The following is a 16039-nucleotide window of genomic DNA, read 5'->3' on the forward strand; positions in this document are numbered from 1 at the left end:
ATACGATTCGCATGATGCAACCTTCAGCTCTCAGGAGGCACAGCTTAAAGACGACGAGTTGGATTTGAAGTGAATAAGATGTCAAACACCACTGGTTTCCCTCTCTTTTATGTCAACATCAAGCAAATCTGGGCCATCCGTAAAAAACGACATCATACAACAACTGTACACGTGCCCCACGATCCCACTTAGTCCCCAAATTAACCGAATCAATAATTACTCGCATTAATGGCGAGGATGCGGGCGTGCTGAGGAGACGTAATCACACACGCTAACCCAATGCATGACCACCACGTGTAAGCCCCTATTAGATGAAGCGTCTATCAGAAGTAACAGTCAAGAGGCAAGCATACCAATCGTCGAGGCAGTCTCCACTAAGCGCAACACCGCTAGCGGAACTCCTCCCCTTCCATCTTGCAAGTGAGGCAATCTCTGCTAAGTGCAACACCGCTAGCGGAACTCCTCCATTTCCATCTTGCAAGCGAGGCAGTCTCTGCTAACTGCAGCACCGCTAGCGGAACTCCTTCCCTTCCATCTTGCAAGCGAGGCAGACTCCTCTCTTTCCATCTTTCAAGCGAGACAGTCTTCGCTACGCTCGACATCGCTAGCGGAACTCCTCCTTTGGAAGCGAGACAGTCTCCGCTAAGCGCGACACAGCTAGCGAAACTTCTCTCTTTCCATCTTGCAAGCGAGACAGTATCCGCTAAGTGCAACATCGCTAGCGAAACTTCTCCCTTTCCATCTTGCAAGCGAGACAGTATCCGCTAAGCGCAACACCTCTAGCGGAACTTCTCCCTTCTCATCTTGCAAGTGAAGCAATCTCCGTTGGACGAAACACCGCTCGCGAAGCTTCAGGCAAGAGGGTACCTGCTATGACGCTCACTGCTCACTATCAGCGGAGGGACACCTGCCGCAACGGTTCCCGAGGCAACGCCTCATTCTGACGGCGATCACCACGCGACACTCCAGTCAAGCCACGGTCCTCAGGGACAAGGGGACACGTCAACAAAGTCTTCAACGGCCCTGATCAGGCATGTTGACCCCCGCCACTTGGGTATCAAATATTGGGTTCGCTACCCAGCGCTCTCTGCTCAGCGCAACTCCCCTCAACAAACAATACACTGACCAAACGGAGGTCTATCTTAGCTAGGGAGTGGGGGACTCCCTGGGGGGCCCAACAGGGGCCCACTCGAAAGGGTATAAAGAGTTAGCTCATTACAAAGCCATGGTTGACAACGCACTGACGCTAATTATGCTTTTGCAAGTCTGGTTGAAGTAATGCTCAAGGTTCTAAAAAACACTAGGCACTAGTCGGGCGGAAGGCCGGGGACTAGCGCCTAGGGACCTAGGCGGTTTTTTTTTTTTTAATTTAATTTTTATTTTTATAACATATAATTATATAAATAAAAACATAAAAGGTATTATAATGTTTGAAAATAGTAAAAATACTCAAAATATAGATTAAATGTTCAACAACAATGAGATAATGAGTTCTTAGAAATAAAAAAAAAATTGCAAATTTGATTCTTCCAAGCCTAATCCTCAAATTCTTCTTCTCCATATCCCTCTAGTACTCCCTCCTCATCGGACTCAAACTCAAAATCCATCTCATCTTCTTCCTCTTCATCCGATACAAAATTCTCCTCATGAAGTTCTCTAATTTCTTGAATTCTACAACTTCTCCTAGGCTCTAAGCTACTATCCACTCCCAATCTTGATCCCTCTCCAACTACTTCACTAGTAAGATCGAAATCAACATCTTCATCACCACCATCCACAATCCATCCTTGGGCCATAGTAGCTTCACTAGCAAGTAACACATCCACATTCTTCTCTTCTTGTTGATGATCTTGGCATTGAATTGGACATAGACTAAATTGTTTAACCTCGTTGTATCTAGTCTATTTCTTTTCTTTGTATGGATCTACATAAAGAAAAAAAATTAGTATATTATGAGTTTCTAAATAATTAGTAAACTACATTTCTACTTGCTTATAAACTTACAAAAATGCATAACTAAATAAGTACTTACCCCCTCAAAAGCGCTCCAATTTCTCTCACATCCGGATGAGCTTGTGGTCAATAAAAGTATCCTTTTAGCCATACTTTGCAATTTTGGTACAAGGTTTCCATAAATATTCCACCACAGAACTTAAAAAAAAAACATAAAAAAAGCAACAACAATTATGAATTAGCCAAACTCCAAAAGCAAAACAAACAAAACAATAGCAATTGGCTATATAAAAAAAAAAGTTGGTATTTCTTACCCGGATTCTTAGCCAAAGTTCTTCCAAATCCACCTTCTTTCTTCAAATACTTGTGCAATTCTACATTTGTCACCAAACTTTGAGTTTGAATGTCATCGGGAAAGAATACCTCAACACAAGTGAAGAACCCATCCATGACCACATTATCATTCTCAATGCTTGGATTGGCATATGTGTAGTAAGGGTTCAAGAGGTAACCCGCTAAATGCAATGGACTATCAAGTCGACCACGGGCTTTTCCATCAACAATGTCAAGGATTGGACAATAGTGAGCTTCTTGATCTTTGAATGCCATTTTAATCTCCTCTTTGGCTCTAAGTAGTTCTCCATACACAAAGCTCATTGATGGCTTTCTATCCCTATCAACAAGGCGAAGCACCTTGACTAAAGGGCCAAACACCTTCAAGCAAATACTTACCCCATTCCAAAAGGAAGCACTCAAAGCAATATTCACCGCCGCTTTTCCCTTTACACTCTTTGCATGTTTGCTTGCATTCCATTCATTATTAGTAATCATAGCTCTCAACTCATTCTTCTTCTCCATCAAGCTTTGCAAAGTGAGGAAAGCGGTTGCAAATCTAGTGACTCCCGGCCTCATTATATCTCTTTTCTTTGTAAATTTCTTCATCAATGCCAAAGTCTTGTGATGTGCATAAATATAGATGGTGAAGCTCTTTGCCTTCTCAATCACCCATTTGAATCTAGGTTGGTTGCCAATTCCTTGAAGCATAAGATTCAAGGTGTGAGTTGCACATGAAGTCCAAAATATGTTTGGCCTCTTCAACTTCATCAAATCTCCCGCCGCCATATTATTTGAAGCATTGTCCTTCACCACTTGAACTACATTTTGTGGCCCAACATCTTTAATGCACTTGTCCACATATTTAAATATATACGTCCCGGTGTGTGCCTCATCCGATGCTTCCTTAGAAGAAAGAAAAGTTGTGCCTTCCGCACAATTCATACACAAATTCATGATACTTCTTCTTTTCCTGTCGCTCCAAGCATTGGACATAATAGAGCAACCATTCAAAGCCTACTCTTCTTCTTGCTTCTTCAAAGACCTTTTAGTTCTCTCTACCTCTTCCTTCAATAATGGCTCCCTTAATTGGTATTGGCTTGGAGGTCGGTAACCCGGGCCAACTTGACAAACCGCTTCGACAAACCTCTTGAAGCTATCACTATCAATGGCATGAAAATGAATCCCGGCTTCATATACCCATCTAGCCAAGTATTGATGCACACTATGTGCTCTTTGCTTGAAAAGTGCATCATTGATATTTTGTTGCCTTATCTTCCTACTTCCATCCAAGGAAGAATCTGAATCGATGGGGGATGCAAAACGGTCCATAGGCCCAAGAGTATGCGGCATTCTTCTTGTCCCTTGTCTCGCTTCATTGTTTTCATCTCCTTCAAGAATAACTTCTTGCCTCACTTCGGCTTCATGTCTACTCTTTTGTTTCTTCTTAGACTTTGCCTCTTCAATAGCATTCTTGCATTTGGCTTTATCCTCATCCGAAGAATTTTTACAAGGAGCCACGCTTCCCTTGATGTGAGCAATATGTTGCTTCATTCGATATATTCCACCACTCACTAATTTCCAACACAACTTACACCTCAACCGTACCTATCCAAGTTTGAAGCATCCGCCAACTCTGCATACTCCCATCCAATATCACCCGAACCACGCTTTAATGATCTATCCATCTCTGACATTGTATTAGATGCCGAGGGAAGATGTAGTACCCACCATTGCCCTAAATAAATAAAAATATCAGTGAACATTCAACAACCATTTCTATATATGCAAATATGCAATTAAGTTTATCAAAAGTCCAAAACAATGAAACTTGTCAAGTGATTACCAAAAACTCAAAAAGTCCATAACAGAGGCACAAAGCATAATTAATCTGAGAATACAAGTATACAACACTTCAAGTATACAACCTGTCACAGACTCATAGAAACTGTCCAAAAGGACCAAAACAGAACAGTCCAAACTATCAAACTTAATCTCATGATTCTCATCAACAACTCAACAAGACAACAAGAGTTACAAGACAACGGAAACCATGAGTCATCTACTCTGACTACTCACCAACAACATGGGTCATCAGTTCATCACAGTTCAATACAATACCCATCAACTTAACATTCACAGTTTGATAACATTCACAGTTTGATACTTTGAGACAATGACTCACAATGTATTGAAGAATCACCGAGCTTGCAGAATCAATCACCGAATCCAAAACCCAGAAATCGAGCTTCAACAATCACCGAGTTTGAAGTTTGAACCCAAAAATCGAGCATGAAGAATCACCAAGTTTCTAGGTTGAACCAAGCTTCAAGCCTTGAACCTAGAGATCGAACCCAGAAATCGAGCTTGAAGAATCAGTGAATCACCAAGCTTCGTGGTTGAAGAATCACCGAGCTTGAAGCCTTGAACCCAGAAAGCCCTGAAAAGTGTGAACCTAGAAATTGTGAGATTGAAACCCAGAAATTCGATTGAAAGACAAAAACCCAGAGAGAGACAAAATCGAGCTGGAAGTCCAGTTTACCGGCGAGCTGGAGAGCTAGAGAGCTGGCCGGAGACTCGGAGAGAGACTGAGAGTCTGAGAATCGACTGATCGAGGGACGAATGAGCGACGTTCCCTCTTGATTTTAAACCCAGAAAATGAAACCCTAATTCGTGATTTCGTCTCGTTTTGGTAGTTTTAGGTTTTCCTTTTTAAAAAAAAAAAAGACAGAAAATGCCTAGGCGCAGACTGCCCAGAGCTGGCCCAACTTTATTCCCAATGCCCAGCTCGCTCGACTAAGGGAGAATCGGAACTGTGTTGCTAGGCGCTGATTTTTAGAACCTTGGTAATGCTTCAAAACCGCTAGGCAACTGCCCAACCAAGATTGCCCTCCTTGACTGGGGACTTGGGGGACTTGTACTTACATGAGCATTTGCCAAGCATAATTAGCTATAATGAGCCACGCTCACGCTACCGCCAGCGGTACCAACTACCACCAACGGTGTGACCTACAGAAACACAGCCAAGCAGGCTACCGCCTGAGGCCGCCTCGCCTACAGATCATCGTCGACGCGCCGCCATGCACCGCGCCAATATAGCATCAGTAGCTCCAGAAGCTGGGAACTGAAGCATGTCAGTCCCACATCAAAAACATGGAAGAAGTCAGCCTCTTCCCCACCTATAAAAGGTTCTCTCCTCTCTCCTCATTAACAACGCATTTACTTATCTACTGTTATTCTGTCAACATAAATATATTGACTCACTTAGACATCAGAGAAGAGAAGACCGCTCAACGCGGTCTTCCTCCAACGCCCTTTGTATTTCATTTGACAGATAGCGGAGGTCACCAAAGCACCCAAATAGCGGTCTGCCCATTGGACCAGCGTTAACTAAGATTTGACTACCGCCAAATCTTAGACCTTAACAGAGTTAATGAACAATATATGTGTTGTATATTGATATTTTTATCCCATTTTTGGATGTTGCAAAAATAAAGGTTTTTTTTTTTTTTAATTTTTTTTTAAATGCTGGTTGGCTACTAGCATCTGTGAATTGCATTAGTCAAGAATATATTTCTATATAACACCCCACCGAAGCTACGGCAGCGAGACCGTATCAAAATTTGCTATTGAAAAACTGGCAGGAAGCAAATCAATTTGGCAGGAAAAAAATTGGCGGGAAACAAATTTGGCAGGAAGTAATATAATTATCTTAATATTAATTATGTTGCGATGTAAATTTGCCGTAGTATATGTTGTAATGGCAATGACATTAGAGGTAGCATGAAACCGTCGTAGAGCAAGTGTCGCAAATCTCTTTGCCGTCGCAAAAGTGGTCTACGACGACATTTTGCTGTGGCTAAAGGTATTGGCGACGCCACCAACGGCTTCAGAAGTTTTGCAGTCGCAGAGCGTCACAAATGCTTTTTTGCGACTGCAAAATAGCTTTTCACGACGGGAGGGCACCGTGGCTATTGCAATTTTCTTTTGTAGTGCAGGTTGGCAACCCAAACCGTATAGTCCTTGGACCTCAGAGTGAACTAGCCTGAGTGGAAACCCAACGTAAACTTCCCCGAAGCGGAGACCAAAAAGCTTGAGGAATTGAGGGCCTCCCCTGGATTAAGCTTGTCCTTTTTTTTTTTAATTAAATAGAGGATTAGACGATATTAGTTCCTTTGCGACAGCCGATTTGGGGTGACTGGCACCCACCCACAATCTCAAAAAAAAGGGGGTCATCGCAACCGGGAACCCACCGCCCATCCCGCTATTTTATTTTATTAAAAAATGAAAAGAAAACACAAGAAGAGAGAGGGGGACAAGAACCAAAACCTCTCTGAAAACAAAATGAAATAAAGTACTCAAAGTGAGCACTGAGCTAAAATAGTTACAAACTAATGAATAGAGCAATCATGCAGCATAAACCACCGTTGCATGAAATCTATCAAGCACTTCCGAATTAGCTAATACGGAAATTCGGTAACCCTTGCAGATTGTGAACAAAGGCAGCTGATGCACAAGGAGGGCAAGAGTCCCACCAATAATGCCCCTCATGATCCACCCCATAGTTAGCTAAGCAATCAGCCACTTGATTCCCTTCTCGATAAATATGTGAAAACTGAATCTGTATAGAGGAGAGAGTGGTACAACAATTGACCCAATCAACACTTAGACGCCAAGGGACTGAGTAAATTTTATTGGCAAGAAAGTGAATTGCTACCGCTGAATCACACTCAATCCAGAGAGAAGTCCATCCTTTTCCTGATGCTATTGAAACTGCATGAATAATGGCTTGAAGCTCTTCTTCTAGGGCAGTAGCAATACCCAAGGAACCAGCAAAACAACCCATACAATTACCCAAGTGGTCACAAAAAATACCTCCATAGCCCGCGAGTCCTGGCGTCCCATGAGCAGCACCATCTGTATTAACCTTTAATTGAAAAGCACAAGGAGCATGCCAATTTACCTCACGAATTTGATGTGATCTTGAGGCTCGACCGCTGATTCTAAGAGCACTGAAAATACAAAGCTCATCTACTGAGTTACGCATAATTCCTAAACCCCAAGAATCAACCTCTCGAATTTGCTGCTTGATGGAGCGAATCAAACAATCAGTAGTTAAGCGACGCTCATCAAAACGGATAGAATTTCTAGCCTCCCAAAGATAGTAGAAGCCAGCTCCCATCATTCCCCACCATAGCGATTGCAATTGAGTACCAAAACCATGTTGCAGTGGGTAAGAGAAGAAATCATATATATCCAGGAAATGAATACTGACTTGAAACCAAGATAAAACTGCAGACCATACCTTTATAGAGAAAGAGCACTAAAAAAAAAGGTGGTGGGCCGTCTCAACATATGCATGACAGAGAGAGCACATAGAAGCAAAAGAAAAGCCTCGCTGAAGTAAGAGATCATCTGTTAAAAGCTTACCATGAAGAAATTTCCATAAAGTAACAGAGTTTAGAGGACGAAAGCATTGACGCCAAACCCATCTATCCCAAAGAACAATTGCCTATTTACTCCTCTTGAACTCATAGGCTATAGATAAAGATAAACTCCCATCAGAAGAATCCAACCACACCAGCTTATCCTCCATGTTTGAATAAGAAAGTCTAACAGCTGAAATTTCTGACCAAAGTGCAGAAAGATCAGCAATCAAATTTGTAGAGCAATACCAAGAGCCATCTCTGATGAAATCAGAAACTTTGGCACATAATAATTTGCCAAGCTGATGCACAATACCCAATCTATCAACAACTGAACCATTAAGCCAATTACCATGTCAAAAATCAATTGATCGACCATTGCGCACTAACCATTTAGAGTTGTAGAAAATATCCATAAACAAGGGTCTCATGCCAGGCCAAATAGATGATTTTTTATAGTAAGAACATGGCTGACTTGAACGTTGAAGAAACCGAGCAGAAAAAAAAGCAGCGGCTGGTGTAGACTTAGTTAAGAAATCCCAAATTTTTTTTAGAAGGAAAGCCTTATTAAGAGCCATAATATTACGAACTCCAAGACCACCCTCTTTCAATGGAGCACAACACTTTTTCCAAGAGACTGGATAATAGGCTCTAGAAGACACATTGCCGGTCCAAATAAAATTCCTCATCCAATTTCGAACTTGTTGCAATACAGTCCTTGGCCAAGCATAAATTGTGAAACTATGGGAAAGCATACTAACCACCACAGAATTGACCAGAGTTACCCGTCCTGCCATGGAAAGAGAATGCCCTCTCCAATTAGACATAACATTACGAATTCGATCAGCCAAGACTTGGAAGTAAATTCGCTTTGGGCAGCGAACAAAAATTGGCACACTAAGGTACATGAAAGGCAATTTACCCACTGAAACACCCAACCAGGAATATATTAGAGTACGACGATAAAGAGCTGACTTCCCCAAATAAACATGAGACTTGGTTTTGTTCACCAATTGACCCGAGTTGAGTCCGTACTCCTCAAAGAAAGCCATAAGATTTAGTAGGCTACTTTTATCTCCCTTACAAAAAACCATTATATCATCAGCAAATAAAACATGAGAAGGGACTTTCACAGCACGAGGAGAGGTTATAGCTTGGACATGCCCCATATCAACCAGACGCAAGATACCACGGCTAAGAACCTCTTCAGCAAGGCAAAAAAGAAGAGGAGACAGTGGATCACCTTGTCGAACTCCACGGCTACAACTAAAAAATCCCACTGAAGAGCCATTAAATAAGATAGAGAGCCGAGCTGAAGCCATTATATAACTAATCCATTCCACAAAAGTTGCATGAAAACCAAAAGCGTTAAGAACCCTTCGAAGGAAGTCCCAATTCAGAGTATCAAAGGCCTTTGCTACATCAAACTTAATGGCAACATTCCCACCACAACATTTATTATCCAACAAGTTAACACACTCAGAAGTCAGAAAAATGCAATCAGAGATTTGTCTTCCTTTCAAAAAAGCAAATTGATTCGGCAATATAATCCTGGAAGCAATAGGAGCAAGACGGTCTGCTAGTATGCGAGTAATAATTTTAAAAGAAAAATTAGCCATAGCAATGGGCCGAAATTGAGTGATAACATCAGCTTCTTGAACCTTTGGAATAAGCGCCACAAAGCTGGAATTTAGATTAGGCAGTATATAACCTGACTGAAAGAAAGATCTAACAGCACAGACCACATCCAACCCAACTACATCCCAACAAGCCTGAAAAAAGTGACCAGAATAACCATCCAGACCTAGGGCACTATCAGCATTCATGGAAAATACAACATTTTTGACATCTTCAGCAGAAGGAATAGCAAGTAAAGAGCCATTTTCTGAATCTGAAACCATTGAAGGAATAATATTTTCAACCAAACCTGTATCAGCAATATTTCCAACATCTGAAAAGGCACTTGTAAAATGCTGAACAACATGATCACGCAAAATATTAACATCATCCACCAAGTCATTCCCAATGCGAAGAGAAGTGATAGAGGAGCGTGCTCTTCAAATTTTTGCCAAAGTATGGAAATAGCCAGTATTTCTGTCACCTTCCCTAACCCACCTCACCCTTGCCTTCTCCGCCCAGAATTTTTCCTGAACCAATAAAGCATTTGATAAAGCATCCTGGGCTAAAAGCTCCTCAACATGACGCACTTCAGTAAACCCATCAAGAGATATGGCTAGTTGAATTTTTTCAAGGGCAGCGCGTGCACTATCCACAGCAGTATGGACATTACAGAAGACATTAACATTCCACTCCTTCAGAATAGGTTTTAAAAGCTTAAGCTTCTTTTGTAGAATAAACATAGGACAACCACATACCTCAAAGGATTGCCATGCTACTTGAACAATTTTAAGAAAATCTGAGTGCCCCAACCAAAGCTTCTGAAAACGGAATGGAATTGGACCTTGTGCAATGTATTTGGTGAATGAAATCAAGAGAGGATTATGATCAGAAGAGTGCTGAACCAAAGTGGAACAACTAGTCATCGGCCAATAGTCTAACTATGGAATAGAACAAAAGCACCTGTCCAACAACATTTCAATATGTGAGCCAACTCCTCGACCATTTGTGCATGTAAACGGTGACCCTTTAAGATCAATTTGTGTCAAATGACACACATCCACCATATGCTGAAAGTCATCACAAGAAACACGAGTAGGTAGTCTACCACCCGTCTTTTCATGGGCTCCTAAAATCGCATTGAAATCACCAACTAACAGCAAAGGACCCGAGAAGCTTGTCTTTATTTGCTCAATTGCAGACCATAAAGGACGACGTGCCACACTAGTTGTTGCCGCATAGACAAATATCAGACCATGAGCAATACCACCAACAGAAAACTGCACAAACATATGTTGACTAGAAGAAGATATCATAGTAGGAGAGGATATGTTTGTTGAATGAAAAACCCGAAATAACTGACCTCTATCATTGACACCGAGTCCCCAATGAACAGTGCTGCTGCACCATGACTAGTCCATAAGTCTGAGAAACTGATGAGCAAGCACAATAAGTTGATCATTGTAAATGCTTGTAATTATAACTGACCAGTAAGGTGAGGTATGCAGAATTCTTTAGTGAATCTGACTGTGGAGGTTGCCAAGATTTCAATAAAATAAACGAAAGTCTGAGAATGGAAAGTTCATGGAAGACTCTGGCTTCCTCATACACTTGGACTTTTCCCAACGCCAATAGGAGCCTCATACATTAATATCTCACCAGAGTTCAAATTACTCAAATTTACAATGTCGATAATGTCGAATGCTGTGGTTCAAAGAAGTGTGAAAACTAACTATATAATAGAAATGTGGGTTCTAAAATTCCCTTAGCTTCATAAATTCTATGGTGGGAAATCAACATTATGGCACTTGGCTCTGGTTTTTTTGGACCTTTGAATGCCATGGTTTGAGTCAAAGATAATCTCGTCAACGTTACCGTCTCCGTTGCCCTCCGCTCTCTCTCTCCATCTCCATCTCCATCTCCTCATGGTTTGAGTCAAGTTAGAACTGCTGTGTGCTGCTTTACTATATATTTTCGGTATTTGCGTGTTATTGATTTGCATAATGAACAGGGGTTGCCGGTTGTTTAAGTTAATAGCAATTCTTGTTGCTATTATGTGAAATCGCTGAAGAAAGTTGAAGAGAAGCGCCCCAAGAACGATAACCACCTATGGGAGTGCGTGGAATTCAGAAAACATTGTATGTTACCCTGTTTTCTTAAAATGAAAAAAATTGTGTTGTCAATTTGTCATGCTAGCTATTGAATATGGGTGTGGACGTACTTCTTTGCGAACTGTCATCGATCAGCCAGTTCTGTTTCATTCTGAAAATTCTATGTTTGTCTTGTCTGAGGAGGATGGTGCTGCAAAGAAGCAAGAGAGGGTGTGCTATGACGTGCATTGTGATCCACTGATAAACTATTAGTTCTTGATATCAACCGAAACTGTCATAATGCAGATACGGTTGGAAGAGAGTGTGTTCACAATGGAGAGAAGATCACATGCAGAATAGTTGAAATTGAGAGCGAAACGAAGTCAGACAGTCTTTTACTCCACTTTGCTGCTATCAACCTATCAAGTAAGAGGTATATATTCTTCTTTATATAGCTAGAATGAGCAACTACTGATGTGTATTAGAAATTTGGCAAATGATCTGTTATTTTTTTATTTTAATTGAATATACAACTCTGCTTTATAGTTCATGAACCTCCTCTTAGCTAGGAACTGCTGACCTACAGTAGTTTCATTCTTGGGTCACTTATTGTTACAAGACTATGGGCACTACATTACCATTATACCATGAATGCGTTTTCTATCACTATCATCATGGATCATCATTGACCCCTACAAAACAAATGACCATCATCAACTATTGATTCATTGTGCATCACAAACTAGTAACCAAGATATCAAGAGTACGTGAATCAAAATACATGATTACATTCTGTTACGAGAAGTAAACAAAACACCTTATGTTTTTTCAATAGAAATCAAACTTCGAAGCTCATAACCACCTATATTCTCAAGGGTAAGTGTGGCGGTTGACTTGGTAGTAAATTTAACGCCCATCAAAATCAGAATTGGAGATATCGTTTACAGATACCACCATATCCGGTCCATTTCCACCGACAGCATCTGTTATCACATTTCTTTCTGTATAAAATGCCGGTTTTATAGGTACTGGCAGTGACATGCTTTCATTGGTCAGCATAGATATCGCATCTAACATTGTGGGTCGACTAGCTGCATTTTCCTCCACGCAGAGCAGACCAACGTGGATGCACCTCAACACTTGATACTGATCACATGAAGCACCAAGTGTTGGATCCATTAGTCCTAGTCCTTCACCTTCTTTCCATAATGTCCATGCCTGAAACAAAGATCACATTCATTTAGAATTTTAGAATCACTGAACCTACCCACCCCTATAAGAAGAACAAAGATTTGTTTAACATACGTAGCCAACAATATTGAGGGCATGATCATAATTGTAGAAGCTGTTGTTTCTTCTACCACTTAGGATTTCAAGTATCAACACCCCGAAACTATAGACATCAGATTTTATGGAAAAGTTTCCCCTCATAAGATACTCAGGGGACATATAACCACTGCACCAAACAGAGAAGAAAATTTCTTTAGTACAACCAAATTCAAAAAAGTATGCTTAACAACCAAAACCAAAATATCAAAACTGTTTACTTACCGTGTCCCAACAATCTTGCAAGTATTTGCTTCTTGTTCATCATTCGTGAAAATCCTTGCCATTCCAAAATCAGAAATTTTGGGGTTCATTCTTTCATCAAGTAGAACATTACTTGCTTTTAAATCTCTATGAACTACTCTCATTCTGGAATATTTATGCAAGTAAAGCAAACCTTGAGCAATTCCTTCAATTATGCTGAAACGTTTGTTCCAATCTAGTTGCTGACATCTGGTTGAATCTGTCCAATTGGTAAAATTGGATTCGATCAGATAACAAATAGGTATGTACATTTCTTTAACAAATTAATAGATATATGGAATTAAGCAATTGTAGTTAGATTAAAGTAACAACCAAATAAAAAGTAGTCCAAGCTATTGTTTGGCAAGTACTCGTATATCAACACCCTCTCTTCACCATGAATGCAAAATCCAAACAGCTGAACAAGGTTTGTATGCTGGAGTTCATATATAAGTATCAATTCATTCTTAAACTCAGATATTCCCTGCCCTGAACGTTTTGAAAGCCTCTTCACTGCTACTTCTTGTCCAGACACCAATTTCCCCTGAATATATATACATGTCAACCAATCAATTTTTTTAGGGAAGTTCTATTCATATCTCCTAAAATGGTAGTTGGACCTCCAACAATTTTTGTAAGTTTTTAAATCCAACTTTACCCTTCTAAAAAATGAACAAAATGAAAGATAAAAAATAAATAAATAAAATCTGCACCTTCTCTTCTCCAACCACCACACCCCCCCCCCCCCCCCCCCCCCCCCAAATTCTCTTACAGTCATACATGAGGATTATTGGGCAACTTTGATTAAGGCAGAATGTTAAAGATTGCAAAATGGAATAAAGAACAAAAAATATAAAGAAGAACAATCGAGAAAATAATGATCCAAAAGCAAAAGCAATTTCTATTTCCTATTATTTTTGTTTCTTTCTAGTTATTCATGAAGTTGATTGTTAATTGTCATCTTGGTCTCTTTTTATGGTTTTTTTTTTTTGGCTAGAGTAGACTATGTTGCTAGCCTGATTTGGGTTTAGGGAAATTGATTTTGATAATAGTCATTCTGTGGTATTATAAATTGCACGATTTATTAAGAAATAGGATGTTCATAAGAGTATCCAAGCTTACAAAGTGAATGGTGTTAAGTCATGGCCATGAATTGAGTTTTAAGTGAAGAAAAAAAAGATATTAATAGTAGATTTGTATTAGGAAAAATTGTGTGGATACAAAAAAAGACAAGATTGGAAGCTTTGTGTAAATTTTAAAATGGGAGGTCCAAATACCAATTTAGGAGGTATGAATAGAAGCTCCTATTTTTTTATTCTTAGTAATCCAAAAGAAAAAGAAGTAATAACTATATAGCTTTTCAAATAATAATATAGGATTAACTTGCATTATTCAAAGCCTTACCTTATAAACAGGTCCAAAACCCCCTTCTCCGAGCTTATTTTCATTAGAGAAGTTGCAAGTGGCAGCTACAATAGATGCATAACTAAATACGCTTAAATCACGGGCCCCCTCTCCATCATTTTGAAGCCCATTAGCACCAGTAGGTCTATTAGATTTCATTATGTTCAGCATATCCTGGATCTTTGCTTGGTTCTCACCTATTAAGATTAATGTAGATAATTTATCATTTCAATTTAAAATAGCAACGCGAAAATGTGAAGTTCTTTATAACAGGTGTACAGAACAATCTTCAAAGAAACTAATACCTGCAAGTTTTCTTCTTTGTATTAGGTAGCACATGCTGCAAAGCACCAGTGCCAGAAGAACAGCCGCAATTGCTATACCAATCCAGATCCTCTTATGCAGTCCATCTACAGCGAGTAACTATTAGCTATTGATCTCAAGCTATATATGTAGTTACAATACCATACAGAAGTAACATAACTAATTAGCTGGACTTACCATTAGTTCTCCGAGCGCGCCATCCGTGGCACCCTCCTAGGGTGTTATAGCCATCACAGTCACCTGCTCGCGCAATAGAAATGTTATAATTAACATCATAAAGCTCCCCACCTGTGTCTAGCACCCAGACTGATGCAACATTTTGATCACCAACAGCAGTGTAACTGAAGTAGTCTTCTTTCTCATTCGAAACCACGCTAAAATTGTAACTGACCTTGGATGCCTCAGTGATATTGATGTACAAAAATCTTCCAGATCTGAATTCCCCGCTAGTCCAGTAAACCTCCCCGCTTTTCCTAACTTCCAACTGGCGTGTATTGAAATCCCAATCAAGGGTGAAAGAACCTGGCCCAGGGCTGATCTGACTTTCCCGCCAAGATGACAGTGACCAATTGTTGCCATTTCTATTATCAACACCTATTTTCATCTTCGGCATAAGGGCCACAGTAGGATGATCAAAGCTTTGCCACAACACCCTTATCAATGGCGATTCTTGTTTAGGAGAGTTTGAAACATCCTGATCCACCTCTTGCAGGACTAGGATGCCAGAATCTGACAGGGTAGCCACAACATTGGTGCTATTTTCTGGAGAGGTGTAAAGCACAATTGGATTCCCGCCTTTAAACGTAATTTGCAGGACAGTTGTGGTCTTATCCAAGGTAAGAAGCGCCGACGAAGTGTCTGAAATCGGTGTGTACAGGTTGGCAATCCAAACCGTATAGTCCTTGGACCTCAGAGTGAGGTAGCTGGAGTTGAAACCCAAGGTAAACTCCCCCGAAGCAGAGGCCAAAAAGCTCGAGGAATTGAGAGCCTCCCCTGGTTTAAGTGTATCCCCAATGAACAATGCTGCACCATGGCACGTCCAGAAGATTGAGAAACTGATGAGCAAGCACAATAAGTTGATCATTGGAATGCTGTTAACCATGAATAACCAGTAAATTATGCTGATTTATGTAGAGTTCTTTAGAGAGTCTACCTATATGGAGGTGACTTAATTATTTGAAAAATTAAAGATTTCAATAATAAAATAATCAAAAGACTGAGACTAATGGAAAGTTCCTGGAAGACTTTGACTTCCACAAAGACTTGAGACTTCTCCCCACGCGCATATGAGACACTTGCCAAAAGAAATTAATATCTCACAAC

General features: G+C 40.3%; 2 protein-coding genes across 2 annotated transcripts; both read right to left on the bottom strand.

Annotated features, from left to right (window-relative positions):
* Positions 1–1535: 1535 nt before the first annotated feature.
* Positions 1536–3243, bottom strand: LOC133731089 (uncharacterized). The gene is made up of 2 exons (XM_062158549.1): positions 2268–3243; positions 1536–1849 (listed from the first exon to the last, which is right to left on the bottom strand). The coding sequence occupies exons 1-2, from the start codon at positions 3241–3243 to the stop codon at positions 1536–1538; spliced, it is 1290 nt and encodes a 429-aa protein (XP_062014533.1).
* Positions 3244–12123: 8880 nt separating this feature from the next.
* On the bottom strand, positions 12124–15870 carry LOC133728639 (G-type lectin S-receptor-like serine/threonine-protein kinase At1g67520). Its single transcript, XM_062156063.1, has 7 exons — positions 14894–15870; positions 14698–14802; positions 14393–14589; positions 13322–13532; positions 12971–13208; positions 12725–12875; positions 12124–12637 (listed from the first exon to the last, which is right to left on the bottom strand). Exons 1-7 carry the CDS (start codon positions 15816–15818, stop codon positions 12326–12328), a joined length of 2139 nt encoding a protein of 712 aa, XP_062012047.1. The 5' UTR covers positions 15819–15870; the 3' UTR covers positions 12124–12325.
* Positions 15871–16039: the final 169 nt, after the last annotated feature.

This window comes from Rosa rugosa, chromosome 2 (genome assembly GCF_958449725.1).
Source record: "Rosa rugosa chromosome 2, drRosRugo1.1, whole genome shotgun sequence".
Classification (NCBI taxonomy): Eukaryota; Viridiplantae; Streptophyta; class Magnoliopsida; order Rosales; family Rosaceae; genus Rosa; species Rosa rugosa.

Bases quoted from the DNA above. Each gene is read 5' to 3' on its own strand.
- LOC133731089 (XM_062158549.1), bottom strand. From the start codon at position 3,243: ATGAATTTGTGTATGAATTGTGCGGAAGGCACAACTTTTCTTTCTTCT. The intron at 1,850-2,267 runs GTAAGAAATACC...TTCAATGCCAAG, and splicing joins AACTTTGGCTAAGAATCCGG to ATCATCAACAAGAAGAGAAG.
- LOC133728639 (XM_062156063.1), bottom strand. From the start codon at position 15,818: ATGGTTAACAGCATTCCAATGATCAACTTATTGTGCTTGCTCATCAGT. The intron at 14,803-14,893 runs GTAAGTCCAGCT...TACTCGCTGTAG, and splicing joins GCGCGCTCGGAGAACTAATG to ATGGACTGCATAAGAGGATC. The intron at 13,209-13,321 runs GTTGTTACTTTA...CCAATTGGACAG, and splicing joins CTTGGACTACTTTTTATTTG to ATTCAACCAGATGTCAGCAA.